At 43.9% G+C, this 17,183-nt stretch overlaps 1 protein-coding gene and 1 pseudogene across 3 annotated transcripts in view; one reads left to right on the forward strand and one right to left on the reverse strand.

Annotated features, from left to right (window-relative positions):
• The window catches only part of LOC139264567 (serine/threonine-protein phosphatase 6 regulatory ankyrin repeat subunit A), a 235,379-nt gene that overhangs the window by 180,345 nt on the left and 37,851 nt on the right, over window positions 1-17,183 (reverse strand). For 2 of the 3 annotated variants that reach the window (XM_070881238.1, XM_070881240.1), the window contains exons 1-2: window positions 2,551-3,855; window positions 2,037-2,120 (exon numbers count right to left, since the gene is read on the reverse strand). In XM_070881238.1, the coding sequence (XP_070737339.1) occupies window positions 2,037-2,120; window positions 2,551-2,685 (219 nt within the window). In that variant the 5' untranslated portion in view covers window positions 2,686-3,855. Of the gene's footprint in view, window positions 1-2,036; window positions 2,121-2,550; window positions 3,856-17,183 lie in introns of those variants that run through there. The other variant, XM_070881239.1, reaches the window with a different exon arrangement.
• Window positions 5,525-7,150, forward strand: LOC139263948 (forkhead box protein F1 pseudogene; annotated as a pseudogene).

Raw genomic sequence — 17,183 nt, forward strand, 5'->3', positions numbered from 1 at the left:
TAATCGTTCAACCATTGGTAGCCATGCCTTCTGTTGCCTAGGCCCTAAGTTCTGGAATTCACTGCCTATACCTCGTTGCCTCACTACCTCGTTCCTCCTTTAAGAGGCTCCTTAAAACCTACCTCTTTGACCAAGCCTCCTTATTCTCCCTAATTTCTCCTTATGTGGTTTGGCGTTAAATGTTTTGTCGCATAATACTCCTATGAAGTGCCCAGGGACATTTTGCCCAGTTAAAGGCGCTATATAAATACAAGTTGTTGCTGCCGAGATTAAACTTTAAAATGCACAACCCACAACATTACAAAAGAGAAAACTGTTAACTCAGTGAATGATCCTGAAATAACTAGTTAGGATGCTTGTTTATTAGGGACAGTCTCAAATTTGTCTCGACTGTTACAATGTCTGGTTATCTCAGTCTAACATCAACTTATTATGACTTTTTCCACCTGCCTACAAACACAGCACAAAGCACTCAGGATAGTCTCTGAAATTTGAGGGGGAATGTGTGAGCAAAATAATTTTTTTTTAAAAACACTAGTTAGAAAGCCTCTTCCAAAAATAAATAAAAAGGAATCCGATCTTGATTCAGAAAAGTACATGTTGTTCATGAGGAAATTGCTTAATGAGATGTCTAAATGTCTAAACTATTTCTTGAGAGAATCATATTACTGCACAGAAGGAGGCCATTTGGCCCATCGTGTCTGTGCTGGGATATTTTACTTCAATCAGCAGTTAAAAAGAATTGTTGAAATAAATGGCATATTTGCTTCCTCATGAAAGATTTTTTCATGGTAACCATTTAATAAGTTAATACCTTGTAATGGTAAGTTCAGATGGAATCCTCAGGAATCTAGTGTTTCTGTGCAGGTTGGCTTTTTCATGGTGTAAAAAAAAATGATTTATCAATAAGGGGTCAAAACTCTCAGGTGTGACCGATTTTCTTCCTCATCAAGGTTAACTAAATGCTCACTGTAGGGAATTTGGATCTAAATTTAACAAGAATATTCCAGAACCAAAAAGACTCAAGTTCAGAGCATTAAACACCATAAAACGGCAACTTCATCAGCATAAAGCAAAGATTTTAAACAGAAATTATTAAATGTAGTAAATGATACCAGCAAACTGGTGCATCAGAAGAAACATTTTTTGGCCTATATGTACATTGGTCTTCATAAACAATTTAAAGACAAGCAAGCAGAACATTCCCATACATCATAATTTTGTTCACAGCTGGACATGGTACGCACATTAGCTGCAGAATCAGTGCTGGTAGAGATATTTCCAGAAATCTTTTTTTTAAAAACTCCTTCCCACCCATTTCTATGTAAATAAAGGGAACAAAAGAATGGATAATTAAACTACACTCAATTTACACAAAATTCAGCAATGATTCTTGCTTTTAAAAAAAGGTCTTTAGTCGACTTGTTTGGAACTTCTGCAAGCACTGTTTAAACAAATACAACTTGAACACTTCAAAATGTTATTTTCTTCCAAGTTTTAAATTATTTGGCACATTTCAACAGAAGGCACAGGCAATTGTTTCCCAAGCCAGAGAGGTCCTTGAGAGCTATCTATTGAGACTCAGAATCCAAGTTTCCTTGCCTCCTGGAGATGGAGAGGAGGGAATTGAAGGAGAAAGACAGCTTTTGTTTGGTGCCTCGCTACATGGTTTGATCAAGATCACAAGTTGACAACAATATCAACAACAATCATTAACACATCACCAGGCTAGCCCAAGATACTGAAAGATACTGAAAGTAAACGAAAGGGAAAAAAGTGGAGAATTCAAATTTAGATGCAAAATATGGAGAGAGATATTATAATCTGCATCAGAATCTCTGAAGTACCGCAACAAGTTATTCACCCTAAAAATGTCACTGGTTTTTGCTGATGGATGAACAAAGAAGTGCTGGATAGAATTAAGACCCAGGTACTGAAAGTCCCTTTAAGCTTTAAAGTCACCAGACCATGAACACTTTGAGTGTGGGTTGTTTTTTTTTGTGTGGAGTGAAGGGAGATCAAATTGCACCTCTTACCTGTACATTGACATCCTCTTTTTTAAAAATTAGACTGCGGACTTCATCTGGGTCTCCATTAAAAATAGCTTGAACCAGTGGTGGCTGCAATATAGAAAGAAACTTAAGTCAAGATTACACAAATAAAAATAACTCTCCACATGGTTATGACATCACTAATTGAAAATATGGACTACATGTATCACAGTAACTGTATGCAGGGTTGCTAAATACCCACATGTCAATGGGAAATTTAATATGCAGTGTGAATTTTCTCCAAAGTATGGGCCCAGATCCTTGGAAACTGTTGGTACACAATTAATTAGAAATGTAAACACACACAGCCTATCCAGTGTATTATCCTCAACTACCAAACCTCATTAAGATGCAAATGTTTGGTCTGTTCATAATTTCTTTAAAAAATTACAAATTTGCATTGAGAAAGCAGATTAAACCTGGACAGGCACATTTTACTGTATTGAAACTGATGCAGCAATTGTGCAGATAATGTTTAGACAAACTGAAATATGCTCACCCTTTCATCTTCAAGTGAAAATGACTTTGACAGGGGTAGACACACATCCTCATACTTTTCCTGAAGCTTTTTAGAAGTAATAATGGGAGAATCATCGTCCACCTCCTCCAGAACAACAATACACACTCGGCTCATCCGATCTCTTGTTCAAACACTAATTTTATAATCTTTATTCACAAACAGCACATCCACGGCCACGACTAATCCTATTTATTGCTCAGAACAATTGCCTCTGCTGGAGATTATGTGCCGGATTTATCCACACACTGTTTACAGAAGTGGTTCCGGTGTAAACTCAGCCCTAGTGCCAACATACACTGCTGAACTGGTTCCTTATTTGAGAGAGTATCCTCGATGCAGCACAGCCGTTGTTATGGGTGACATGACACCATTCCTTAAATAGAAAAGCAGGCAAATCATGTGGTTTAGAATCTTCAGTGATTTACAAACGTAGAGAAACCAAGCAGTTCTCCATAACAGAAGGCCCAAGATATTTTTTTCCTGTGCAGTAGGTTTTTGTCAGGCCAAAGCAGAATCCCGAAGAAACTACAAACCAATCTTGCATGAAGAATCATTTAATGAACTCCACCGCAGTACAATTAAACACAGGCCACAGAGAGCGAGAGAGAGAGAGAGAGAGAACAAGCACAAGATGAGAGAACGAGAGAAAGAGCACCAGAGAGCAAGAGGGGAGCGCCGGGACAAAAAGGTGGAGTACACAAGCGTGACCCAGAAACAGATTAGGACAATTACTCCGTCAGCAATGGTGCTCTGCTGAGCAGTCACTTTTCTCCAGCAGCTAGTCACTGCAGGAACTCCAATGGGAAATTCAGTGAGCTGAAAAAACGTGCCGTCTGGTACACTTCAATCGCACCGAACAAGCAACTAGGACTATCCGGAATAAATTGTGAACGTAGACTTCACCAGGCAGCACCATACAGTTTCCTTTGGATCACAGGCTAAAAGAAAGCAGCTTTAATCTTCAATGCGGTGATTGGAAGGGAGAGAAAAAATCAGCACCGTCTATGGTATTTTCCTCATGTGCTTCAAGTCAAGCTTCCTTCAGTCTGCCAGTTCAAGTTTACAAACCAATGCTGGTAATTTACGGCTTCAAGCATCAATTCTTGTTTCACCGAGTCCATGACATTAAAAAGCAGTCAGTATACGTCCGTGGCATAGCCACCATTTCAGTTCTATGTATACTAATCCCAGACAGAGCAGTAGCAGAATTCTGGTGGCTTCCTCTAGCGTGCTGCTTTCTGGCCGCCCTTGCAATTTCAACTGTGCATGCCAGAGCTGTGAATAATGACTAGTCTGACGTTAAGGCAGCTTTATTGCAGCATAGCTGCAATTTAACAGTTTACATTCGAAGCTGCACGGAAAACTGATTCATTGGCTTTGCTGACTAATACTGCTGCAGGGAGGACCCAACAATGAGCAATGTGGTTTTTTTGTTCCATTTTTAAAAATAAGCAATTAATAGTTCTCCTTCCATATAGTTCCCAGAAGTGTAATCATACAGGAACTTGACGAACTAGGAACTTATTTCAAATGGTTAACATTTCTCACTAACTGCACAAATGCCAGAACAAACCTTCCAATGTACTCGTAAAACTACGGCTGCAGCAGAAAATTGGTCAGAAAAAACTAAATTTCTGACATTCAAGTATTCAGCTTGCAATACTTTGGACAATCACCAACAAATTCTAGATATACTCGAGGCCTCAAAAGTCAAAAAGTCTTGATAGCAGATGTACAACGGGTCTCAGTAATTTTAAAACAAAAACAAATGGAAGTGAGGATCTTGCATAACTTACAAGCAGTTTTAAAATGAAAAATGTGGTCTTGAATTTCAAACCTGCTTTGATGCATAAAAACGTGGCAACATCTATTTTTAAGCATGCATTCTGTAAAAGGGCGGCACGTTAAACAACAGATTCTGTGATGACAGTTTTTCATTTTCTTTCCAAATTAATCTATTTTGTATGAGAGCTGAACAGATGTTGACAAAAACATGCACTGAAGTGGTATCAGGTATTTGCTTTTCTTTCAAATTATAGGTAACAAGAAAAACGGGTGCAGCTGTCACCATCTTTACTGTGCTGTTGTGCCATTTTAAATAGTGAAAGTGCTATGTTATGGCATCAGAAAGTTCAATTAGCATTTCTGACCCTGAAAGTTAACTTCTATCTTAAAAATCGAATACACATACATGCAGTAAATCACCTGTCTACCTCACTGCACTATTTCAATTGCCATAGTAGCTGCCATGTTGATAGCTTATATCGTTGGTTCCAATGGTAATTTTCATCTTCGTGTTTTGATAATATATATTTTTTTTTAATTCAGTGCTCGTTTTGCAAAATTTATCCCATTGCTCCAATATCCAGCACCAATGGAATAAATTATGGTCCCATTCATTGTAGCTAAGCCAATTCATTAGGGAGATTAGAGCATATTTTCAATGCAAGATACTCTTCCCTCTACTCAAAAAGAAATGCACAGATTGAACCTCTCAAATCCGGCAACCTCCCTGGTCCAGCATCATTCCCGGCAAGGGGTCGCGACCCGCGCTGTGTCCTGTGTTCATGAAGTTGAGAAATTTTTAAGAGTATGGATAGTAAGAAAGACTTCAGGGAAAGGTCAATTGCTGTATTTACACAGATCCCTATACGCGATAAAGCATTTGGATGCCCACGAAAGCCAATTCCTTCTAACGGTGCAGACATCAACCAAAGCAAACCAGGATCTGGGGCACAAACGCCGGTGAGCGGGCGTGCGGCCCTTGGGCCCAGTGACATTGTTGCTGCCCCCTCCCAACAACCCCTGAGCTGCCGTTCACCTTTTTGATGTTCAACTTGGAGGCCGATGCAAATCCTTTTTATACATGAAATTGGCGAATGATGTCCCCATGTCCACGGGAACTGCTTCACTGCCGTCACGCCCGAAAATTGAGTCGGGATCAGGAGTTGCGGGTTCCCATAGGGATGGAACGAGGCACGACAGAGCGGGCAGGAGCACTACCAGGTCCGAGAGGAGGTGAGGGCTCTACCGGGTGTCAGGTGAGGGAATCTTATTGTTTATTTAAACCGGGTATTGCTGACAACGACCCAGTTGGATCACTGTCAGCAGCGTTGTCAGACCTCTGTGATGGAATCAGCCACCTCCATTACCAAAACTAAGAAAACAAACGCTGGCATACAGTGCCCGGAGAAGCCGCCGGATTCCTACATAGCCCTGATTGTGACGGCTATCCAGAGCTCTCCCACCAAGCAGCTGATTCTCAGCGAGATCTACCAGTTCCTCCAGAGCCGCTTCCCTTTTTCTGAGGCTCTTATCAAGGCTGAAGAAATCTGTGTGTCACAAGCTCTCCTTGAACGAGTGCTTCATCAAACTGCCCAAGGGCCTGGGCAGATCTGGCAAAGGCCATTACTAGACCATTGACCTGGCCAACGAGTTCATTTTGAAGAGGGCTCCTTCAGGCGCAGACCGAGGGGCTTTCGCAGGAAATGCCAAGCCGTTAAGCCCATGTACAGCATAATGAATGGATTGGGGTTCAACCACATCCCAGAGACCTATAACTTCCAAGGGTCAAGAGGACCCAACCCCTGTGCCCCCAACGGCCTTTCTATAGATAGTAGCATCAGCATGATGAATGGACATTTGCCCAGCAACGTTGACTGGATGAGTTTACTGGGACATTCTGTCTCTCACCTCTCAGCCAATGTCACTATATGGGAAGCTGTACATGATCTTCGGTCAGAGACTACTCCAACCACGCCAACAGCTCACTGCCCGCGTCTCCCTTGCTGACCGGCGATGGGGTGATGGAGCCGCACTCCAAGTACACTACCTCGGCTTCAGCATGGGGTCCTTTGGCCTCCACGCTGAACAACAGAGCTCCTTACATCAAACAGCAGCCCCTCTCGTTGTGCAATCCGTCGGCAAAACTCACTTCCAACCTGCAAACACACTCCCTAGATCAGTCCTATTTACATCAAAATAGCCACAACGCGGCCGATATACAAGGTACGATGACCATGGTACTAGTTACAGATTAGCAAAAATAGCTTTTGTAGAAAGTAATTCTAAAACTTTGCTGACAGTGGGATTTTTATGTCTGGGATCTGGGGTCGACGGATCTTCCGTGGTCTGGCAAATTCTCTTGTCCGGTACAGGCCAGGTCCCGAAGGTGCAGGATTAGAGGTGTTCAACCCGGATTTGCAATTTAATATGAACTTTCGAACTACAGGATAAATGCATCTTTCTGGTCCCAGAATGCTCTTGGAAATCGCTAAGCTGTTGTCAGCTACTGGCCCCATCATGGAATGGCTCCACATAAACACAAATCTGCATCCTTCCCAGTCCTAGATACCATCCAAGAGGCAGTCTGAAAATGTCATTATCAGTTAAATACACATTTGTACTGCCCTTAACTAAGCGACTCTGGATTCTCAAAATGGTGGGTCAAATTAGAATTGGGAAAATATTAATGACATACTTCCCATTAAAATTACAAATATACATAAGAAATTTTTCAGACTTAAATCTGAAATAAAAATGTAAATTTCTAGAAATACACAGCAGGCCAAACATTTGTAAAGAGACACAAAATGTTGCTGTATATCCTTCATTAGCAGTTCAGCTGATGAAGGATATACACCTGAAACATGAAATTTCCATTTTCTCTTTACAATAACTTACATTTATATAGTGCATTTAACAATGTTCCAAGGTGCTTAACAAAAGCGATCAGAAATATTTTTGACACCAAGCCACAAGAGGATGTATCAGAACAGATGGCCAAATGCTTGGTCAAAGAGGTAAGTTTTAAGAAACATCTTAAAGGAGGAGAGGTGGAAAGGTTTAGAGAGGGAATTCCAATGCATAGGTCCAAGGCAACTGATAGCAAAGCCGCCAATGGTGGAGCAATTAAAATCGGGGATGCTCAAGATTTGGATAGGTGCAGAAATCTCGGAGGGTTGTAGCGCTGGAGGAGGTTACAGAGATAGGGAGGGCGAGGCCATGGAGGGATTGAAAACAAGGATGTGGATTTTAAAATTGAGGCATTGCTGAACCGGGAGCCCGTGTAGGTCAGCAAGCACATGGGTGATGGGTGAACAGGACTTGGTGCAAGTTAGGACACAGGCAGCAGAGTTTTGGATGAGCACAAGTTTATGTAGGGTGGAAGATGGGAGGCCAGCCAGGAGAACATTGGAATAGTCAAGTCTAGAGGTAAAAAAGGCATGGATGAGGGTTTCAGCAGCAGATGAGCTGAGGCAGGGGCAGTGTTGGGCAATGTTAGAGGTGGAAGTAGGCGGTCTTGGCGATATGTAGTCAGAAGCTCATCTCAGGGTCATACACATAACACCAAGGTTGTGAACAGTCTGGTTCAGCCTCAGAAAGATGCCAAGATGCAAACAGTGGCCAGGGAACTAAGTTTGTGGCGGGGTTCAAACACAATGGCTTCAGCCTTCCCAATATTTAGTTGGAGGAAATTTCTGCTCATCCAATATTGTATGCCAGACAAGCAGTATGATAAATCAGAGACTGTGGAGGGGTCATTGAGGGGTAGCATGAGAAATAGAAGGAGACCAGGGATAGATCCTTGGGGGAACTCAAGAGGCAACGGTGTGGGAATGGGAAGAGATGCCATTGCAGGTGATTCTCTGGCTACGATTCGATAGATAAGAATGGAACCAAGCAAGGGCAGTTCGGTGGAGAGGCATTGGAGGAGGATGGTGTGGTTAAATGTGTCGAAGGCAGCAGATAAGTCAAGAAGGATGAGAAGAGATAGTTCATCATGGTCCCAGTCAAAGAATGTAATGTGTGACTTTGATAAGGGCGGTTTCAGTACTGTGGCGGGGCCGGTAACCTGATTCAAACATGGAATTGCGGGAAAGATAGGCACGGATTTGGGAGGTGACAACACGTTCAAGGGCTTTGGAGAGGAAAGGAAGGTTGGAGATGGGGTGGTGATCTTCAAAGACAGAGGTGTCAATGGTAGGGTGGGGGTTGTGGAAATGTATTTGCATCTAAGCTGATACCATGCGGTATTTGTGTGCCCCTTGCAATATATATTGCAAGAGGGAGTCCTGGTCCTTCCAGAACTTTCTGCATAACATCAGTCAGCTTGCGTAAACAGCTAAACCTGGTTGGAGATGGCTGATGGCCAGCAGATAGCTAGGAGACAAGTCATGCTGAGACAAGCAGCCCCCCCACCCCCCCATGGTGCTCTCCTATTGTCTACACGACAAGAATTCCATGTCACCCCACCCTTTTCTATGTACTCAAACCACCAGCCAATATCTCTTGTAGAGACCTCATCCTTTTGATGTAAACGATAAACTGACCAGGAAATTGAACAATCCTGACACAATACAAGACAGGTGATAGCCCATTACCTCATTCTCATGGAGTAATGGCCAGCTGATAACCCTGACAAAAGGAAATATCTGTAAACCATGTCAGGACCAGGATATAGTAATTAACTCTTTATCTGTATTCACTGACTGTGAGACAGAGCAATACACAGGTAGAGGCCATAACTTGGGTTTTACTGTATAAATATCTTGTGAAACTGTACCATTGCGGAGGTGTTCACTTAGCCCTTGACTGAGTGTGACCTGCCCCTTGCTAGCAAGCGAATTAAAGAAACTTCTGCCGGAGCTGTAAGTGTCGGAGTCATTCTTTTCGGAGGTCGAGATTTCGACAGGGTTTTTTAAGGAGTGTGATAATGACCGCAGATTTGAAGGGTGGGGAGGAAATTATTAACAATATTGGCTAACCTGGGACCCAGGAAGGGAAGTTGGGTGGTCAATAAGAATTGAGAGAGCAGGAGGTGGGTCTCATGGACAAGATGAGGTCGGTGAGAGGAAGGCAGCAGATAGAACTGATATTGACTGACTTGTGTACTTAAAGGTTTGATTTCTCGGAGTCTTTTTTTTAAAAAAGAGCTTCATTAGTTTGAGAGAATTCTTCATATTGAAATTACATCTTTACTTTTCTCCTTTCAGGCTTACAATCAAACAAGTTTTGGAAAATATTTAAGCTATTGAAAGTATAATTAAACATTGGCTTCCACAATGGCTCAGTGAATAAATGATTGAATGTAATAGTGCACCATGACTCCAAGGTCCATCCTTGAAGCTTGCTGTTTTAGTGCATCTCGGCTGTGGGCGACACAATTGGTGCCCGTGTCCCCTAGTTCGAGCCAGGAAAAGGAAAAACAAAATCAGTCAGGGTTCCCTATCTTGATCATTATACATTGACCCCTGTAGAGGTGCGCATGTGCAATGACACAAGAGGCCAGGATCAGGTTCGGCTGTGATGAGTCACATTTGAATAACATAACATAATAGGAGCAGGAGTAGGCCATTTGGTCCCTTGAGCCTGCTCTGCCATTTAATAAAATCATGGCTAACCTGCCAGCATTAACTATTTGGGGGAAACATGAAGAATAACTTCTTGGGTGAGGTTCCCTGCTGTGAAACTATACTCTGGCTTAAGTTATTGCTTTCAGGAGTAAAAAAACAAGGAAGACGACGACAAAAAAGCAGACAAAATTCTATTAAAATCTTTATTCACCACATGATTAATTACATTAAGAAACACGATGTTTCAACTAACTTCAACTGTATACGGTAGCAGCAAATTTCAGAGTGAATGATTTGGGCACACATAGGATCCAATTTGTGCAACAGTATGCTCCACTTTGAGCAGCTGGGCTTGGACTTTAAAGGGGATCTGGTTACAGTTAGAATTCAGAATTGCAACACTTTCGCCACATTGCATTCATATTGGTAGAAGTAATTCATATTTATCTGAAATTCTGCCTAATCTTGTCAAAATATCCATTTGCTCTAATAGCCAATGTGGCATGTCCAAACTGTCACAGTTCACTATCTCAGCTACAATATTGCACCTTAAACCAAGTTCAGAAGAGCCCCAACAATACCAGTGTGATATTTGCGGTTTCCCACATCAGCCATCCTGTGGGCCAAGTGATATTGCAAACTTAGTATGAAATTATAAACATTTCATGCCCAAGGCTCATCATCACCGAGAACAGGCTTAAGACTGCTCAAATTCAATTGCGCAGGGCCCTTCCAGAGACCTTCAATCATTTAATCTGGGCTGCATTTGAACAAGTTGTGAGGTGAAAGGTTTGTGTACTAACCTCGTGCTGCCCACTGTGTGGCATCTATACTAGATGGGGACAGGGGCAATTATTTATTTTGCCATTTCCTGTTTGAGGAGCATCGGCGAGTAGGTTATTGGTGAGCAAGTGCCACTTAATAGCACTGTCAACGACACCTTCCATCACTTTTCTGATGATTGAGAGTAAGCTGATGGGGCGGTAATTGGCCCAATTGGATTGGTCCTGCTTTTTGAGGACAGGACATACCTGTGCAACATTACACATTGATGGGTAGATGCCAGTGTTTTAGCTCTACTGGAACAGCTTGGCTAGAGGTGCAGCTAGTTCTGGAGCACCAGTCTTTAGCACTATAGCTGGGATGTTGTGGCGGCCCACAGCCTTTGCTGTATCCAATGTGCTCAGCCATTTCTTGATATCACGTGGAGTGAATTGAATTGGCTGAAGACTGATGTTGGGGATCTCAGGAGGAAGCCAAGGTGGATTATCCACCTGGCACTTCTGGCTGAAGTTGGTTGCAAATGCTTCAGCCTTGTCTTTTGCACTCATGTGCTAGGCTCCACCTTCATTGAGGATGGGAATGTCCCTGAAGCTTCCTCCTCACCCCACACTGCCCCCATCAGTTGTTTCATTGTCCACCACCATTCCCGACTCGATGTGGCAAAACTGCACAACTTTGAACTTATGGTTATGGGATCGCTTTGCTCTATATATAGCATGCTGCTTCCGCTGTTTAGCATGTATGTAGTTCTGTGTTGTAGTTTCCCCAGGTTGGCACTCTTTTTAGATGGCCCACAGCATCTCATGGATGCTCAGTTTTGAATTGCTAGACCTGTTCTGAATCTATTCCATTTAGCACAGTGATAGTGCCATACAACATGATGGAGGGTGTCCTTAGTGAGAAGACAGGACTTTGTCTAAATAAGGACTGTGTGGTGGTCACTCCTACCAATACAGTTGTGGACAGATACATCTGCGACAGATAGATTGGTGAGGATGCGGTCAAGTAAGGTTTTCCCCTCATGTTGGTTCTCTCACTACCTGTCGCAGGCCAAGTCTGATAGGTATGTCCTTCAAGGCTCAACCAGCTCAGTCAGTAGTGGTGCTACCGAGTTACTCTTGGTGATGGACATTGAAGTCCCCGATCTAGAGTACATTCCATGCCCTTGCTACCCTTAGTGCATCTTCTAAGTGGTGTTCAACATGGAGGAGGACTGATTCATCAGCTGAGGGAAGGCGTTGAGTAGTAATCAACAGGAGGTTTCCTTGCTCATGTTTGACCCAATACTCTATGGGGTCTGAAAACGTTGAGGACTCCCAGGGCCACTCCTTTTCTACGGTATACCACTTTGCCACCACCTGTGGTGGGTCTATCCTGCCAATGGGACAGGACATATCCAGGGATGGTGATAAAGGAGTTCCTAGACCATAGATTTCACAGCCACAAAGCTGAACATTACACTGAGCTTGAAAAAGTGGCCCTAATGAAGATACTATGTCCACTTCCAGTGCACCAAAACAGATGTTCAAATTGCTAGAGCTAGTCAACATCCCGAGATCAGTGGCGTGTTTCCAGTCAATTATGTTTCAATTCATGAAATTAAATATTATGAATGGTAAGCTTCTAAGCTACTTTGATATTGATGTCAGTTGTGTGTTTGCACCAGCAGTTTCTGAAGCACTAGTCTCATGCAGCCAGTGGCAAACCCCAGTGTAAACCAGTTATATTCACAGATGGCCAGCATTTATAAACCTGGTCTTTACTGCTCTCATGTAAATTCTGTGGACAGAGCGACTCGCAGGATCCCATCTTCAAATTTATTTCATCGCAAGTACATTTTTGGAAAAGAAATGTGCATTATGACAGTTTAACTTTCTGACTGCATGACTCATCTTCTATCCAAATAATATTATACATACATATACTGGGGATGAATCACAGTTGCAAAATCAAAATTTTCTCCATAACAACTTAAATATTATTCTGTATAAATAAATCAGGAATTCCATTATCACACAAGCTGAATTTACAATTTTAATATTTCTAGTTATACATTTTAAGCATGTTGTCATTAGGCCCAACATTTTCTATCTCGAGTTCGTGGTCGGCGAGAGGTGGGAGATCACTGAGGCAGGCCTATAAAGGCCCAACGCGGTGGCAGTTCGGGGAGTCCTTGGTCGGCGAGAGGCGGGAGATCGCTGAGGCAGGCCTATAAAGGCACAACGCGGCGACAGTTCGGGGAGTTCATGGTTGGAGAGAGGCGGGAGATCGCTGAGGCAGGCCTATAAAGGCACAATGCGGCAGCAGTTCGGGGAGTTCGTGGTTGAGGAGAGGCAGAAGATCGCTGAGGCAGGCCTATAGAGGCACAATGCAGCGGCAATTCGGGGAGTTCGTGGTTGAGGAGAGGCGGGAGATCGCTGAGGCAGGCCTATAAAGGCACAATGCAGCGGAGTTCATGGTTGAGGAGAGGCGGAAGATCGCTGAGGCAGACCTATAGAGGCACAATGCGGCGGCAGTTCGGGGAGTCCTTGGTCGGCGAGAGGCGGGAGATCGCTGAGGCAGGCCTATAAAGGCACAACGCGGCGACAGTTCGGGGAGTTCATGGTTGGAGAGAGGCGGGAGATCGCTGAGGCAGGCCTATAAAGGCACAATGCGGCAGCAGTTCGGGGAGTTCGTGGTTGAGGAGAGGCAGAAGATCGCTGAGGCAGGCCTATAGAGGCACAATGCAGCGGCAATTCGGGGAGTTCGTGGTTGAGGAGAGGCGGGAGATCGCTGAGGCAGGCCTATAAAGGCACAATGCAGCGGAGTTCATGGTTGAGGAGAGGCGGAAGATCGCTGAGGCAGACCTATAGAGGCACAATGCGGCGGCAGTTCGGGGAGTTCATGGTTGAGGAGAGACGGAAGATCGCTGAGGCAGGCCTATAGATGGACAATGCGGCGGCAGTTCGGGGAGTTCGTGGTTGAGGAGAGGCGGGAGATCGGGAGGTGAGCAGCCTACAGAGGCCAGCTTGTGCAGCTGCAGCAGGGAGGCAAAAATGAAGTAGAAAGAAATCGAAAGGTCACGTCACAGCCAAAGGGGTAAGTGATTGGTAAGTAGCTTTTCTTTTTCTTTTCTTTATCAGTAAGTAACCTTTTAACATTGTTGTTGCCCAATTAGGTTAATCGAAGGTTAAGTCATGGCAGGACAGCTCGGACACGTGTTATGCTCCTCCAGTACTATGTGGGAATTCAGGGACGCTTCCAGTGTCCCTGACGACTACATGTGCGGGAAGTGTATCCGCCTGCAGATCCTGACGGACCGCATTGCGGCACTGGAGCTACAGGTGGATTCACTCTGGAGCATCCACGATGCGGAGAATGACGTGAATAGCACGTTTAGTGAGTTGGTCTTATCGCAGGTAAAGGGTACACAGCCAGATAGCGAACAGGAAGAGCAGTGCAAGGAAGGTAGTGCAGGGGTCCCCTGCGGCCATTCCCCTACAAAACAGATACACCGCTTTGAGTACTGTTGAGGGGGATGACACAACAGGGGAGAGCAGCAGCAGCCAAGTCCATGGCACCATGGCTGGCTCTGCTACACAGGAGGGCAGCAAAAAGAGTGGGAGAGCGATAGTGATAGGGGATTCAATTGTAAGGGGAATAGATAGACGTTTCTGCTGCCGCAACCGAGACTCCAGGATGGTATGTTGCCTCCCTGGTGCAAGGGTCAAGGATGTCTTGGAGCGGGTGCAGGACATTCTAAAAAGGGAGGGAGAACAGCCAGTTGTCGTGGTGCATATAGGTCCCAATGATATAGGTAAAAAACGGGATGAGGTCCTACAAGACGAATTTAGGGAGCTAGGAGTTAAATTAAAAAGTAGGACCTCCAAAGTAGTAATCTCAGGATTGCTACCAATGCCACATGCTAGTCAGAGTAGGAACCGCAGGATAGCTCAGATGAATACGTGGCTTGAGCAGTGGGGCAGAAGGGAGGGATTCAAATTCCTGGGGCATTGGAACTGGTTTTGGGGGAGGTGGGACCAGTACAAACCAGACGGTCTGCACCAAGGCAGGACCAGAATCAATATCCTAGGGGGAGTGTTTGCTAGTGCTGTTGGGGAGGAGTTAAACTAATATGGCAGGGGGATGGGAACCTATGCAGGAAGACAGAGGGAAATAAAATGGAGTCAGAAGCAAAAGATAGAAAGGAGAATAGTAAAACTGGAGGGTAGAGAAACACAAGGCAAAAAACAAAAAGAGCCATAGCACAGCAAAATTCTAAAGGGGCAAAGTGTGTTAAAAAGACAAGCCTGAAGGCTCTGTGCCTCAATGCGAGGAGTATTCGAAATAAGGTGGCTAATTAACTGCGCAGATAGCAGTTAACGGATACGATGTGATTGGCATCACGGAGACATGGCTCTAGGATGACCGAGGCTGGGAACTCAACATCCAAGGGTATTCAGCATTTAGGAAGGCTAGACAGAAAGGAAAAGGAGGCGGGGTGGTGTTGCTGGTTAAAGAGGAAATTAATGCAATTGTAAGGAAGGACATTAGCTTGGGTGGTGTGGAATCGGTATGGGTGGAGCTACAGAATACCAAAGGGCAGAAAACTAGTGGGAGTTGTGCTGAGACCACCAAATAGTAGTAGTGAGGTTGGGGACAGCATCAAAGAAGAAATAAGGGATGTGTGCAATAAAGGTACAGCAGTAATCATGGGCGACTTTAATCTACATATTGATTGGGCTAACCTAACTGGTAGCAAAGCAGTGGAGGAGGATTTCCTGGAGTGTGTTCAGGATGGTTTTCTAGACCACTATGTCGAGGAACAACCAGAGAGCTGGCCATCCTAGACTGGGTGATGTGTAATGAGAAGGGACTAATTAGCAATCTTATTGTGCGAGGCCCCTTGGGGAAGAGTGGCCATAATATGGTAGAATTCGTTATTAAGATGGAGAGTGACAAAGTTAATTCAGAAACTAGGGTCCTGAACTTAAGGAAAGGTAACTTCGACGGTATGAGGAGTGAAGTGGCTAGAATAGACTGGCAAAAGATACTTAAAGGGTTGACGATGGATAAGCAATGGCAAACATTTAAAGATCACATGGATGAACTTCAGAAATTGTACATTCCTGTCTGGAGTAAAAATAAAACGGGGAAGGTGGCTCAACCATGGCTAACAAGGGAAATTAAGGATAGTGTTCAAGTCAAGAGGCATATAAATTGGCTAGAAAAAGCAACAAACCTAAGGACTGGGAGAAATTTAGAATTCAGCAGAAGAGGACTAAGGGTTTAATTAAGATGGAGAAAATAGAGTACGAGAGGAAGCTTGCAGGGAACATAAAAACTGACCACAAAAGCTGCTACAAATATGTGAAGAGAAATAGATCAGTGAAGACAAACGTAGGTTCCTTGCAGTCGGATTCAGGTGAATTTATAATGGGGAACAAAGAAATGGCAGACCAATTGAACCACTACTTCGGTTCTGTCTTCACGAAGGAAGACACAAATAACCTTCCGAATGTACTAGGGGACAGTGGGTCTAGTGAGAAGGAGGAACTGAAGAATATCCTTATTAGGCGGGAAATTGTGTTAGGGAAATTGATGGGATTGAAGGCCGATAAAGTCCCAGACTTAAGGAGGTGGCCCTAGAAATAGTGGATACATTGGTGATCATTTTCCAACAGTCTATCGACTCTGGATCAGTTCCTATGGACTGGAGGGTAGCTAATGTAACACCACTTTTTAAAAAAGGAGGGAGAGAGAAAATGGGTAATTATAGATCGGTTAGCCTGACATCAATTGTGGGGAAAATGTTGGAATCAATCATTAAGGATGAAATAGCAGCGCATTTGGACAGCAGTGACAGGATCGGATCAAGTCAGTATGGATTTATGAAAGGGAAATCATGCTCGACGAATCTTCTGGAATTTTTTTTAAGGATGCAACTAACAGAGTGGACAAGGGAGAAGCAGTGGATGTGGTGTATTTGGACTTTCAAAAGGCTTTTGACAAAGTCCCGCACAAGAGATTGGTGTGCAAAATCAAAGCACATGGTATTGGCGGTAATGTACTGACGTGGATAGAGAATTGGTTGGCAGATAGGAAGCAGAGACTCGGGATAAACAGGTCCTTTTCAGAATGGCAGGCAGTGACTAGTGGAGTGCCACAGGGCTCAGTGCTGGGACTCCAGCTCTTTACAAAAATACATTAACGATTTAGATGAAGGAATTGAGTGTAATATCTCCAAGTTTGCGGATGATACTAAACTCGGTGGCGGTGTGAGCTGTGAGGAGGGCGCTAAGAGGCTGCAGGGTGACTTGGACAGGTTCGGTGAGTGGGCAAATGCATGGCAGATGCAGTATAATGTGGATAAATGTGAGGTTATCCATTTTAGGGGCAAAAACACGAAGGCAGATTATCTGAATGGCGGCAGATTAGGAAAAGGGGTGGTGCAACGAGACCTGGGTGTCATGGTTCATCAGTCACTGAAAGTGG

This window comes from Pristiophorus japonicus, chromosome 5 (assembly GCF_044704955.1).
Source record: "Pristiophorus japonicus isolate sPriJap1 chromosome 5, sPriJap1.hap1, whole genome shotgun sequence".
NCBI lineage: Eukaryota > Metazoa > Chordata > Chondrichthyes > Pristiophoridae > Pristiophorus > Pristiophorus japonicus.